The following is a 15,389-nucleotide window of genomic DNA, read 5'->3' as shown; positions in this document are numbered from 1 at the left end:
TCCTCCCATCCCTAAAATTTGTTTAAGTACACCTTTTGCTTCTCTATCCTATAGTTTCCAGGTTTCACCCAATATTCAGTGCATCCTTTTACAAGACTTCTTCCCATTAGATACACATTATTGATATTAAACTAGTCCTCATTCTTTACCTGCTTCTCCTCAGTTATGGAGCTGCATATCTATTCAAGACATTTTATATTAGGAATTAATAGTTTGTCATCAATCAGTAGATAATAAAAATTTAAGGTGTTAATGAAACAAAACATATCCTGTAATCTTTATGAAACCAAAAATAATCTTTAGGTGGGTATATTAACATTTTCTAAAAGAAAAATCTAGGCAAGCAACTGTGAGTTATATTCTAATTGGATATATGCTGGTGATGAATACAGACAAACTGGAAGATTTCCCATACAGGAATCTTTTATGAAGCATAGTGCTCCAATTTACCTTTGGGAAGAGTCAAGAATATTCTCATGAATATACAGTCTTTCAAGAAAGACAACATACTGGCAGGTCATCTTTAAATTATTTATGGTTATTGCTTAACTATCCTGTACCTACAATTAGTAACTTTTAGGAATTTTACTATTACACAAAATCTGTATATACCTGGATTCATAGAAATATTCAAAATTTCCAGCAAGAAGTCTTGGAATGTTTAAATTTCTACAATAAATTTTATTTTTTATTTTACATGCCCCATTTTTTCTAAGATGTTAACAACCACTGCTTTAGAAAACAATATATAAGTAAACTAGATTAATTTCAAAAACCAAAAAGAATCAGAAAAAGATTACATCAAAACTGCGTCACATGAAGATGTAGGAATCGTTGCCCCTTTCAGAGACAGCACTAGAATTAGACCAGCAGCTGAACATGAAAGATAAAATAGGGTACCTCTCACTAAAATAGATTAGGGGAAAGAACTACACATCAGATTACAGTACATTTCAGAGTAGAAAAAATAAAGTTACGTTAGACGATGGAATACCAACAGATTTGGTTAGAACAACTTTCTAAAGTTATTCATCAAAATATAATGTCTCAAAAACAAGAGATGAAAAGAACACACAAGAACAACAGAATAAAAAATATTAAAAGGTCTACCATGCCCCATCAGATGACAGGAGGGGAGCTCTACTGATTCTCTGCTGCCACAGTGCTCCAACAACTATTGTTATCCAGACAATTGCAAGATAGTAGGCCTGCTCTTGAAATACAGAAGCAGTATTACTAAACAATAGGCAATTTGCATAGCACAAAATTTATTTCAAAAGAACTAAAAGAGAATAATAATGGGCATCAGGATCCTCTTGTTCCACTCTTGTAAATTATGAAACCCCAAAATTAGAAACTTATAACTATTCTTGTCCACTAAAATTGTTTGCACAATTTTACTGCATGACTCCAAGTTCTAGCATTAAAAAAAATCACACTACCCTATTTCTACCTACACTACCTTTAACAATAACCTATGTAAACAAACCTATGAAGCTAAATCACTGAACTACAGAGGAAGCAAAGTCAAGAATAATTAACTAAAAAAAATTACCATTTGGGGCCAGACAAAACAGAACACATTTTTTGTAAGAACAATGTAAAATTACTCAATTATTACGGACAATATGTAATATTACGTTTATATTGTAAACATCAATGAACGATTGACTACATAAAATCAAGTGGAAAAACGATCCTTGACATCATTGTTGCCTTTAAAATTTATTTAGGTAAATGCTCTTACACCTGGTTTTCTAAATTCTATTTAAGCCTTAAAGCACACACTTGCTGAGATTAGCACCCTTAATTTATAAATGTGATATCACTTCTAAATGAAAACTAATTATTCATGGGACTGCATGTTGCATCCTATTCCAAAACTTCTCAATTTCACAATGAAAAACAGCCACAGCATGAAAGTACAGCAATGCTAAGTCTGCTTAAAGACAATAAGCTAAAAAAAATAACTTGAGCACAAATCACACGGATAAAAACATCACAATTAACGTGTATAGCTAACTCTCAGTTGCTTGTCAGGAAGTTTAATTGTACCAAAAAAAAAAAAAAAAAAAAGGAGGGCAAAATAATTACAAAACGAAAGATGAAAGAAGACAAAAATCACAAGACTTATAAAACTAGAAATAAAATTCTTACCTTAAAAAAGTAAGTCAAATCAATTACTAACTGAATACCCAAGAAATCTTTTCCTCTCTTAAATGTTAATGCAATTTCTATTACAATCATAATAATAATAATAAAAAAGGATTTATCACATATCATGGAACACCCTATTTAATACAGCACATGCATCACAGCTCATTGCAGATCACAAGATGGAAGTCAACTTATAAAAGAAAATATATTACACTCAAATGAAAAAATAAGATGAAATGCATCCATTGCTGAAGACTTTTTCAATAAATCAATGTCTCATAATAAGGGATCCAGTATTCCAGAAAAAATAAATTTTAATCTATTCATTCCACAGTATCTACACTGAAAAGTTAAAAACCCTAAGCAGAGAAATGTTTTAAATTCTAAACATTATGCGAGATCCTCTATTCACAGCAAATAAATACCAAGCAAACAAAATAAAAAAACTCAATCAATCCTTATTTTCCAATTGGGTTTCTTGCAGCAGTCAAGATTATTCTGTAAGAGATAGAATAAAAATTAGTATGTATGAAAATTTATAACAGCTAATAAAATTTTCAAGACAAGATACTGCAAACCTATTACTTTACTTAGAATAGTTAACTGAGCCACTGAGAAAAAAAATACTCAACAAGCATTGTGCTTAACCCAAGAATAAGATTATATTTTATTTTTTAAACTACACTTTCCATAAAATTTATAATGAAGTAAAATAAAATTCTGATACGGACCTTCTTCCAAAGGATGTAATAAATATTTCTCATTCATGTTTTTACTGAAATTTGGATATTAAAATCAAATATTTTTGAGTTTCATTATTAAAGAAGTACATACTTTACATTTTTTAAATGAGTGGATTATGAGGGGTGGCTATCAGTAAAAATGCTAAACACATGGTCAATTCTTAAGACAGGGTAATACTTTTTTATTTTCTGCAATAACAACTGTAATAAACTTATTCTAGATTTGATCTGTACTTATTTTGCTTTCTCCTATTACCCATTTTATTCATCAAACCTTCCCATTTATTCATTACAATGGATCATTGGTATCTCATAATTGTTTATGGGAATATTTAGGTTTGAGTTAGGTAACTTGAACTTTTCTACTTTATCTACATTTTCATTTCATATGTGTACTCCAAAATTGCTGAAAATCACACATTTCTGGAGTCATATGCAATAATCTTAACGGCAGATATAATTCCAGACAATTTTGTTTTGAAAACAAATGGCCATGTTGATAAAGTGAGTTTTCTTATCTGGAGATAATACAGCAGATCCTTTAGTCAAGGTTCAATGAGGCAACTAGCTCTAGCTCTGAAATCCATACCTTAAAAAAAAAAAAAAAAAAAAAAAAAAAAAAAAAAAAAAAAAAAAAAAGGGTTCATGTTGAACTTGCAACTTAATAGCTCTACGCATGCTTACTGGACTTCATCATCATCATGAGGTTAAGGGTGGCTCACAACTTTCACTACAGAAATTATCTTTGTTTATTGTATATTTATTACAATCACTTTATGAAGCTCAACTGGAAAACATTTTCCCTCATAATTCAAGGCTTAACAATTAATAACTCCTATTTTACTATTAAAATCTCTTTTATTATATCAAATCAGAACTACCTTTTACAGGGTAAAAGGAAAGACAAAAATAAACCATTATCCTAATTTATAATAAGTAATATAGTATTTTGCTGTATCAAAAGACATCACCAGAAAAAATAATGCACATTAGTTTGAAACCAATTAGTATTTTACTCAAAGGATCACCAGAAAATTATTAATGCAATTAGTTTGAAACCAATTACTGACATTTTACTCATGGAGGCTTACTAGGATTTAATCTTAAATGAGAGGTGAAAATTGGGGGAAATGTAAAACTGGAAAAATTGCAGTTAGGCAGGAAGAAGAAATAATGTAAAAAAACCTGCCATATCCAATAAATTAAATATCCTGAATTCGTCAATTTCATTCAAGTTTACAGCCGACTATCATTTAACTTCTGACAGACTACCAAGAAGAATAATGCTAATTAAATCAAACTCTGGGTAATAAAAGCAAATATGAAGGAAAAGTACACATGAATAACGGGCACCTTTTATTTAATGCATTTTAGAGCCCATCCACTGTACCAAGTTATTGAAACTGCACATAGCTGAAAGTTGAACATTTCAAGTAGGATTTTAGCACAAACTGGTTCCAAGTCTAGGTCTGCTAGTATCCATGTCTAACTATTCTGCGCTTAACAGTGCCTAATGGTATCACTGTGTAACTAAAGTCAAATGTTTTATTACTGCAATAAATTCAATGCTGTTATTTCTTACTCTGTCTCCTTTTCCCTTCTCCAAGCTGTGTCCAACTTTTGAGATTTTTCACCCAGATCTTGGAAAAACACGTGTTTAGATATTTCAATATAGTAATCTTTCTAGATGTATTATTCTTCCAACATTTGTACTTATATCACATGAAAAACTTTTCATATGTACTGTAATCATACAAATCTATATAGGAACATATTTCCATATGTCACTATTGGCAACTCTTCAGATCACCCTATAAGTAAGTGTAAGTGAGCTAAGAAACCCTGAGTCTTGCTCAATGTGGTAAGGGGAATGCGGTCACAAATTTCCATCCAAGGATGTCAAATATTTTACAATATTGTTTGAGCTGTAATTTCAATTTGACAAAATCAAATTTTTTAAAAATTAGAAAGAACACATAACTTTGTAAAATTAATTATTTTTACGGCTGTCATAGGGAAAAGAGGCCTGCAAGGGGTGGAAAATTTTCACATACAACTTCCTGTAGAAGGTAGAAATTTTTAAGATTTTTGTCTTATACCATGTGAATATACATATCTTCTTTCCATTGATGAGTTTTTTTTCTTTTAAAATATGACAAATTTTAAAATCAATTTGTATTTTTCATAGCTAACAAACCTTTGGTCTTAACAATATGATTACTTTCCAAGCTCCAGCTGGTAATTGGTTAAAACAATCAAAGACTGTAAAGCAAGGAATCTGTGAGATCTGGCAACGCCTGCACATACAAGGTATGCATTAGCGTATACTAGCCAGGACTGTGGGGGTTAAGACAGGTGGCAACTCTGATGACAATGTTCTCAAACCTTGGGTTATGCCATAGCCTCTGGATGTGGCCACCCTGTCTTGGTTTCAAGTTCCTTGTCTGACAATGAACAACAACATTTTCCTTTTCAGATTTATTTTCCAGTTTCACTATTTTTGCAACACAACGGTTAGGTGTCACTGATTATATATTCAAATGGTTCATTATTCAACATCCAAATTTCTACTCTAGCTTTTTCTTTGGTTCTGTTTTGACACAAACATTACAAACAAGGGGAAGCTTTTTTTTATGAAAGTTAGTCTTGCAGACTATTCTACAAAACGTAAATGATAATTTTGAAGAACGCTACTACTACTACTTTTACTAATAATAATAATATTTTACTAATAATAATAATAAGCTTTGGCTGCATTATAATAATTCATCTGCACCTGCAATCTGGTCCTAAGCCTTGGTGAATCCTTGCTCAGTGGTTTAAATTTTCTTTTGCAAAGATAAAAATACATATTGGGGAAGGGGAAGATGGGGTGGGTTAGCATCGTGCCTACTGAAATTACTTAGTCAAAAATAAGAGAAACAAACCGTAAAATGCAATTGAAAAAAAATTGAAGCCTAAATACCCACTAGCATTTGAACTACAAAACAACACACAAATGACAAATTTATAAAATGAAAGGAACATAGCTAAGTCATAACACAAACTCGGTTTTTATATATAATTTTTTCTAAGAACCTGGAATATATTGACTACACTGTCGTGCCTATATTTCACCAATAATTAAGGGCCCAAGCATACATATTTGATAAAAATGGGCTTTTTTGGAAGTCTGCCTGTGAACAAGACTATCAGGAAGTTGCAGCATATCTTAGATGAACAATAAAAAGATGTAGATTTCCACATTGCTTCAGTAACGCTAAAGGTTCCAATTGTTTCTAGCCCTGCATTGCCAGTGCAGTAGAGACCAGGAAAGTTCTCGTGCATTTCGATACTTGGCAGAAAGCATGGTTTACAACAGCATTGATTAAAGCTTAAATAATGGACCATGCCTTAAGTCTGTTGTCATAAGGAAGGTGTCTCTTAAATAACATCATGACCAAATTGGTGATGTTACTTAGATGGATACAGTGCATCACATCCACCTGGGGAGAAGTGAAGATTAATGATGGGAGAATAAGATGTATTTTCTAACACGAAAGCACTTCATCTAACCATGAGTCAAGGAATTATCTATATACCCCAACAGGCTATGCAGATAGCTTTTTTGGTTGACAACTGAAAGCCAAGATCATATAAGATCAGGGAAATGCACAGTAATCAATTTCCTGCATTGAAGTGATTCCACTACCATGTACGTATATCCAGTTAATATCATCTGGTTTTTTCATTACAGAAGAATGTGGAAACTGTTACCCGATTCCATTTAAACCTACTATGAATGAGATCTTCCAAATGAAATAATAGGTTGACAATGGATTTCATCTTCTATGGTTCCTAAGGGTTAGTTAGAACTTCAGTTTTCATACGCCCTGCTTTTCATACAATTCGGTTTTCATAGACTTTTTCCAACAAAATTTTGTCTCGGGTTTCGAATATTTCCTTGAATTTCATACTCTCAGAAATGTTCCTTCCTGGGCCCAGAAAATGCATCCTGTGTTCTCCGAGTACAACAGTTAAATACGCCTTCATGGGGCTAAAGAAAGTTCCCAGTGCCTTCTGTAAAAATGGCAAGAAACACTAGTATAGAATTTAAGAACTCAAACCAAAGTGTTGGAGGGTGTTGCATGCTGATCACACTTAAGAAAATGCCTACAAGTGCTGCTGGTTTGAAAAATTCAAAAAGCAAATGGGCATACGTAATGTGCCTACTTCAGTGATTAAGGACATGTTTACAAAGAGGAGTGATGTAAAAGATTTTATGGAGGATTATCATCCTAACAAAGACGTTATAATCCGTGTCTCCAACATCTTTAATGACAATGCCGTGTTCCACCTTGGGCAAATTTTAAAACATCTCTGGACAGTTTTGTTGTGTGACGGGTCTAGCGACTCTAAAGCTGGTTCTAGTGACAGTAAAAACCAAAGAGGGTAAAACTCCAGATAGTGCCAGTAAAAAACGAAGTAGTAACAGCAGATACCTGAAATCCTTCTGGAGGGGGATTCCCTTTCCAAACAATAACATCTCTTCCACTCTCACCCTTCTTCAGTCTTCCTTACACCAACAAGTGTCTTCCATAAAGGTAAGAGTGATGTTAAATGTTCATTTTTCTTTTATATTTATTTCTCATTGTTTTCTGTATGTAAAACTGTTTATTCCCTATAAAATGTATTTAAAAAAAAATATTTTTGGGGGTTTGGAACACAATTGTATTTACATTATTCCTTATGGGAATTACTGTTTCGGTTTTCATACGTTTCAGTCTTCATGGGAGGTTCTGAAACAGACTATGTACGAAAACTGAGGTTCCACTGTAATCATACAAAGTGAGTATGGTATGCATCAAGATATTATTATTATTAATAGGGCTTAGTTTTTCCAGACCTCTTGAGTCTCAAGTAGACTCTTCTCAGGCTGGTTATCAAGATGTACACAGTTCAATTGAATGAGAGAAAAATTTTCAAGCTCTGACAGAGGATGCAGGAATAAGGAAATCTACTATAAATCCAACAAGACCAAATATTTCTGGACTTTTTAAGATTTTCCTATGAAATTTCTTACTAGAAAACTGAAGCAATATAAAAATTAAGGAAGTAGGCTCAGCAGCTACGGCCAAAGGACAGATTGAATAACCCACCTACAGTACAACAAGAAGGGTACATCACTAATTAGGAAGTCCCTACAGGAAGATATGCTGTCAAGGGTATATTGTATACCAAAAATGAAAATGACAGTCAAGGCAGTATTTTGAAACTATATAAGATGTCAAGAATAAATAAACTGGTGTGCATATGTTCACATGACTGGGCCTAACCGATTATGTCTAAAGAGAAGTATGAGGGCTTTCGAAAGATTCAGTACCACCAGAATTAACTGAATAAGAATCAATGATGAGCTAATTATTCAAGAAATGGATCTTGATTAGGCAAAAGACCTATTACAAGAACACAGTGTAAAAACTTGGGGCATTCCACTTATAATTCCTTCTCTGGGCTTAAAGGGCCAAATCACACCAGTGAGCAAATGCTGAAGACAGGATGCATATATTAGATGCAGTCCACATCCAGTGAAGTATTGTATAAAAAGGAGGTGCAAGCACATTCCCCGGCTACTACACAAGTGTGATGAGGCACAGGAAACTACCCATACTGAAAATCTCAACAAGCAAGCAAGCAGTGGAGTTATTGAAATAAAAAAAAGCTTGCTAACCAACATAAGCAAAGAGAGACAGTAATTACATGATGGAGTACCATATACTATGTGACCCAGAAGCAAATGACACCACTGGCTGGAATGGTAAAAGTCAAGAAACTCAAGATTCACTAATGACTACAACCCGCCATAATTATGAAAAATAAGTATTTAGTACAGGCAGTCCCCGGGTTACGACGGTCTCGACTTACGACGTTCCGAGGTTACGCCGCCTACAAACGCTATCTTGCAGATGAAATATGACACCAAAAATGCAAAATAATCAATATTTGAAGTTTTTTTTTTTTTTTTTTTTTGATGAAAAATGCAATAAGAATGCAGTTTACATAGTTTTGAATGCACCTAAACCATTAAAAGTAAGGTTTTCTTAGGATTTTTGACAATGTTCCGGCTTACGACTATTTTCGGCTTACGACGCGTCTCAAGAACGGAACCCCCGTCGTTACCCGGGGACTGCCTGTATATGCTTTATTAAAAGTAATGGCTACTTCAGCAGCATTACACTTGTAGAGATTCTTCTCTATTTTGCAAATAGCAGCTTTTTCTGTGCTACTTAAACAGGCTAGTAGGGTGCCTATAGAGGTCATGGTCAAATACAGGGTCAAAATAGGTGTATATATTTGAATTTTACAGATAAACTATGATACCATAGTCATCAAAGTCATTAATGATTCTCTCTCTCTCTCTCAAAGCGAGCTTTCGTCTGGAGCTGCCAGAATCCTTGGGCTGGGAAGCTGAGGGTGGACTGATCTTGGTGCAGTGTCCTTCCTCCTTATATCTGTGGTTGACAGCAGGGGGTCTGCCCCATGCTTGTCTCCTTGGCTGGTGGTGGTGAGTCTTCATTTTCATTGGTTGCCTGAGCCAGGTCTCAGGCCACTTTCTTCAAGCCGATGGTTGCGTTGCAGCATATCCTGCAGCCGCCTGGACCTCCTGAGCGGTGCTGTAACGTTGATGGGCGTTGTGCTACGCTGTGGGACGTCACGGCTAATTTGATTTCCATCGGCTGCAGGAGTACCTCGTTCGGGGGCGTTGTCGTGATCGGTGGTGTCATTGTTGGTGGCAGGTCTTCTCATACTCGTAGGGAGGAGAAATTCTTCCTGCATCGTATTCAGTGTATGTTTTATTTACTGGATGAGGAGCGCCTCCAGCAGGAGCAACTGACAGACATCAGGGGCCTTTCCGATGATTTTCGTGATCTTTATGATGACATCCCGGGAGATGGCCTCCTGTTTTGTGCGGCCGTGATTCTTGATAGCCCTCTCTTGGGCGTGGCACAAGTCTCTCTTCGCATGGTAGTCATACCTACGTAGGCGCCGCTGCATTCGCGAACTGGGCATGTATACTGGTACACTACATGCGTCTGCTTCAGGGGTTCTCGTACCTGTGGAGAGGGGTTATTTTTCATAAGGTTGTGCGTCCTCCAATTCTGGTAATATATGATTAAGTCGATATTCTTGGTGTCGTCAGTCGGGGATACATTTTCAGAAATAATTTTCTTAATGGAGTCCTCTTCTTCACGGTAATGGGAACTCATGAAGGCTTTGTAGTACAGCTTGATATTATCCTGGGGGCGGGGCTGCGGGCTCTCACTACCGTACAATTTCTCCAGGGCTGTGCGGACTTCCTTGCTGATTAATTTATTTGAGTACCCGTTATTCACAAGTACTTGGGAGGCGCGGTCAAGTTCCTGGTGAGTGTCCTGCCAGGTCGAGCAGTGGGAGAGGGCCCTCCTGACGAAGGCCCTGACGGTGGTGCTTTTGAATCTGGCGAGGCATTCGCTGTCTCCGTTGAGGCAAAGTCCTAAATTGGTCTTCTTTGTGTAGACTGAAGTACAGAGACCGTCTTCCGTCTTGCTTACAAGAATGTCGAGGAAGGGGAGCCGATTGTCGGAGCTGTGTTCGACTGTGTAATTCAGCACTACACTGCTGAAATGCTTGACGGAGGGCTTCGACCTCATCCTCGGCGTCGACTTGCACAAAGATGTCGTTAATATAACGTCCATATCTGCGGGGTTGCTGCATCCTGGCGAAGACCTGTTCCTCCACGATGCCCATATAAAAGTTAGCGAAGAGGACCCCCAGTGGGGAGCCCATCGCCACGCCGTCCTTTTGGCGGAATATCTGGCCACGATGGGTGGAGAAAGGGGCCTTCTTCATGCAGATCTCCAGCAGCGAATGGAGCGAGGCTTTCGGTATGCTGAGGGGCGCTGTCGACTGATTCCTGTAGACACGATCAAGGATTATATCTATGGTTTCGTCAACAGGCACGTTCGTAAATAGGGACTCCACGTCCAGCGAGGCGATAATTCCCGTACCAGGGGCGTCCTTGATGGCTTCTAAGAACTCTGCCGAAGAATGCAGGCTGTACAGACTCGGGACGCAAGGGGTCAAAATTTGGTTGAGGCGTTTAGCCAAGGCGTACGTAGGGGCAGGCGTCTGGCCGATGATCGGCTGGAGGGGGTTTCCTTGTTTGTGGGTTTTTACATTACCATATAAATAACCCAGGCTGTAGTCTCCTTGTATGGGCGGGAGGTGCACAGCATTGTCGCACCATTCACTGCACTGATGACTCCGTTAGCCTTCCTCTTGATGTCGTCTGTCGGGTTCCTCGTCAGGCGCTCGAACTTGCTCTCGTCAGACAAAATAGCATCCAGCTTCTTGTGATATTCAGCAGTATCAATCAAGACGAAGGCTGCTGTCTTGTCCGCGCGTCGCACCGTGATGTTCACTTTCTCCTTCAGTTCCTTCGCTGCCTTCTTCATCTTGGTGAGGATCCCGCTGGAGTGCGAGCCCCTCTCTGTAAGAGCTTCAGCAAGTAGGAGGGGTTGAAGGGCGTCGGTAGTTCTCACGATCCTCCGGGCTTCGAGTTGCTGGATGGAGTCTAGGAGCAACTCTATTTCGAGTCTCTTGTCATGAGGCCTATGTCTCGAAATGAAGTGGCAATTAAGACCCAGCTTCAGAAGGGCGTCTTGATTGGGAGTGGGGTCATAATCAGTAAGGTTAATGTACCCTTGGGTTTGTTCAGGGACGCAGAGTTTGCCGCCATTCAGGGAGATGAGCTTGCGCAGGGCACCTCTCATCCGCTGCTTCATGTTGTCCTCCTGAAAGTGGACGAGGCATCTATCGATGTTCCCAGGGTACGTTGGTTCCTCTCCTGTTGGGTTGTCTTCATCCGTTGGTGTGTCACGTTCAGGATTTTCAAATTTGGTGTCGTCCAGTCCATGACTACCTTCCTCACTACGGGCACCAGGACGTGCTGCTAAAGGTTTCTCTCCTACTCCACTGGTGCCGGGGCTGCTTCTCACTCTCTCCGACTCCTGCCGCAGTGTCTTGGTCTCGTTCTGGAGGGCACGCAGTTCGGTAGTCTTGATCGCTATTTGCCACTGTAGGAGGGATTTTCTAAAGCTCCTGGTGTCCTCATTATTTCTTGCTGACGGGTTATGTAGCCGAATATTAGTGTACTTAGGAAGCAGACCCTCTCTCAAGCATACTTTATTAAAAGTAATGGCAACTTCAGTACATGAATATATAAATAACAATAAAAGCACAACTATGAAACTGCAAAAATGATAGCTCTAGATACAGATGTAGAGTGAAGTGATATTTACTGGCTTCGTATTGCTACTCTGTACTTGAACAGTGGGGTCTAAATGACAGTACAACAGAAGAGCCACGCAAACAGAAGTAAGGCTATCTACAATTAATGGGTTTGTAAATAACACTGTTGGGGTAAAGTATAAAATGCTGAAAGAACTAATAAGTGCCAGTTTGGGTAACTACTAGAGAAGTATTGTTTGATATAACTACATGAAAAGTATCACTGGATAAGGATAGTTTTAGCAAATATTTGTCAAATACCACCTGATAAGGATAGTTTATCAAATATTTGTCAATCATGATGAATGCTTCTGAAAGTACCATGGACATCATGAAAGCAGGAGAATCAAATAAGAGATTCAAACATGAAACAGTACTTTCACCATCAAACAAGACTGAAAAGCAATGGCAATGGCAGGTTCCAGCAATGGAGGTAATTTTGGATGGACAAAAACTCATTATTAAAAGAAATGATATGGCCAGGTGCAACATCTGCAGAGGACTTTGAGTTACAACATTGGAAACAAAGCCAAACCCCTCCGTAGACAAAATGGCTCTTAACCTTGTTCTTTTCAGTACCTGGTTCAAGTGAAAAATCAACAGCATTGCCACATAGAATCAAAAAAGAGTATGTAAATTGTTTCTACTTTGATCCTATAGCTTACTTAACAATCTTGCAAGTGTTACATTTGCCATATTTTTTTCCAGAACCAAATTTTGTTGCAACTGGAAAATACCATTTTGTTTCAACTTCAATTCTAAAAATCTGCAGGTTTGAAGTCCCTTATTATCACATACTGTATTAGAAACCATACCCATTACGTAACTGCTGCTATGATATGGACTCGGTGCTGTCTGACACATGTTGCTGTCAACTGCAGCAAGTTTTCTGTTTTTGTCCTCTTAGTAAACATACCAAATAAAGCAAACCTACTTGCAGATATGATGGAAAAAGGAATATACCCAGCTTGAAGGGTGTTTCAAGATAACTAGAAACTCTTTATCAACTCTCATTAACATATTCAAAAGTTAAAGAAAAGACTTCTAAAAGTAATGAAGAAATGGCACTGGTAAGGCAATGGTTTGCATCTTCAACTAAACAAAGGAACTTTTATATATTTCATAAAACCTCACCCATCTCCAACAGCCTACAATACCCCAACCCCAACAATGCTGTATCTAAACACACCTGACTCTGAGTTGGAACTTTCCTTGGGAAGGTACTCTTCAATGGCAGCAGCAATTTCTTTGGTTAAATTAGGATCACATGTCACAATCTGACCAAAGCTAAATGGAACACTATTCTTCCCCAGATTGCTGCTGTATGACACTGATCCAAAATTCTGATGTACTGCCCCTAAAAAAATGTTGTAACTTAAAATAAGGGGCCAATCATGTTTAATTATTAAAACTCTAAAACTGTGAAAAATAAGATCAGTGTATATGCATACATTTCTATGTTTTTTAATCTTAGATTTAACAAAATCAGGTTATCAAATGAATGCTTCTGGGGTGTAATCACATTCTAAGTTACATTAGCCACAGTTTCTTTTGCATCCTATTCAATTTCTTACTACTGAACCAACTACATCAACAATGGTTTTGCAAGAAAACTACATTTTAATAAGCATTGATACTCAAAGTTTTTCTGTTGAATGTTTAGTGAGAATAAACATATGTTGGATTATCAACATAAAATAAATATTGAATACTTTGTAAGTTTCAGATGTTTTTGAGTGATTTTCCTAGGAAATTAAGTGGAATAACCTCTGGAAAAAATTGCAAGCAGGAAAACCTAACCTATGAGAACCTACACTCAGCATTAAGAAAAACAAGTGTACATTTTCTAACAAAGCTTCAGATATTTCACTATTATTGCACCTTCACAAAACACAGCATTCAGATATTTCACTATTATTGCATCTTCACAAACCACAACAGATTTTGTTTCCTCATGCAGCCTCAAAAGTGGCATTCAACAATTAACATAAATCTCCACTCAAACCATTAAAAATATATTATTTGTCTATTCTTCCTAGGTATACAAACCCAGGAGTATTCTTTGGAGACAACTTTGTTAGTCATTAAAAGCTTGATTACAAGATAGTATGTGTTGGTAATTAGGCAATGGGTAGGGGCAACTGCCCCCTCATCGGTCAATCTACATAATTTTCCTTCAGGAATAAATGCAAGGTGGTTAGAGTTGGGAATTAAGTATAAATACTATGCTTTTTATGCCAAAGTAAAACGGGTTATATTTGAAATTTTCTTCTACATAAATACAACCCTTCATATTCACTTAGGGGAGCCATTCCTTTTGTGTGAGGTTTTGCCTTGTGGATTAGCTGATCCTATTCTGGGTGACTAAGAACATGTAGTTGTAAGCCTTTTCCATGTCCGCTACACAGTCTTGACTTAGAGCTGACTACTAACAAGAGCAAACAACTAACATGGCAGTGTAACACCTAAAATGGCAGATTTAGTCATGTATACAAGCAGGGGAAGGCATATTACTTTAAACCTTATTCAGCCTGTCATCCTATTCAAGAGGCTCATTAGGTTCTGTGCCATTGATGGCTCATAGCAATGGCTTATGAAAAATTAAGTGTATCCTCTTTCCAGTTTCAAAAACAGGAAATCAAGGTTGGTGGGTAGCAATACCATCATCCTGGGATCAGTGAAAACACTATAAACCTTTTATTAAAGAGATCAAACAGAATGTGAAAAGTGCGAGTTCAACAGCAAAATGAAAGAAAGGAGGCGAAATTCATGTAAAATTCTAAAATGTGAATGAGACTTAAGGCCAAAGGGACTGCAAATACCCTTCAGTACTATCTAGTGCGTCACAAAGGTGCGAAGTTGGCACTAGCCCAAGTGGGTATACAAAGAATGCAGGAAAGAGAAAAAAAAATGACTGTTTTATTATCTCCAACACAGTGAAAAAAAATTATATGCTTCACAACCAAGTAGATATCTATGACTAATGGGTCAACAATATTTTGAGTAGGCAGTTTCCCTACCCCTGGCCTAACTGCTGATAGTTAACTACCCTGTCATCAAGCTTCAAAACCAGACATACAGTTGCCAAAAGGATGCTCCCAAGTTAATTTAATGGTTTGTAATTCCAAAGAAAAATTATTCATACATGAATATTTGGAGAGAGACAAAGAAATTTAAATT

General features: G+C 37.0%; 1 protein-coding gene across 1 annotated transcript in view; it reads right to left on the bottom strand.

Moving 5' to 3' along the window:
* Window positions 1–265: 265 nt before the first annotated feature.
* LOC135201419 (ranBP2-like and GRIP domain-containing protein 4) overlaps window positions 266–15,389 on the bottom strand; it is a 279,898-nt gene continuing 264,774 nt past the window's right edge. Inside the window, 2 exon segments of the mRNA XM_064230328.1 lie at window positions 266–2,655; window positions 13,399–13,566. Coding sequence (XP_064086398.1) covers window positions 2,651–2,655; window positions 13,399–13,566 — 173 coding nt within the window. The 3' untranslated portion in view covers window positions 266–2,650.

This window comes from Macrobrachium nipponense, chromosome 28 (genome assembly GCF_015104395.2).
Source record: "Macrobrachium nipponense isolate FS-2020 chromosome 28, ASM1510439v2, whole genome shotgun sequence".
Lineage (NCBI taxonomy): Eukaryota > Metazoa > Arthropoda > Malacostraca > Decapoda > Palaemonidae > Macrobrachium > Macrobrachium nipponense.
This window is presented reverse-complemented; position numbering and strand designations above follow the sequence as displayed.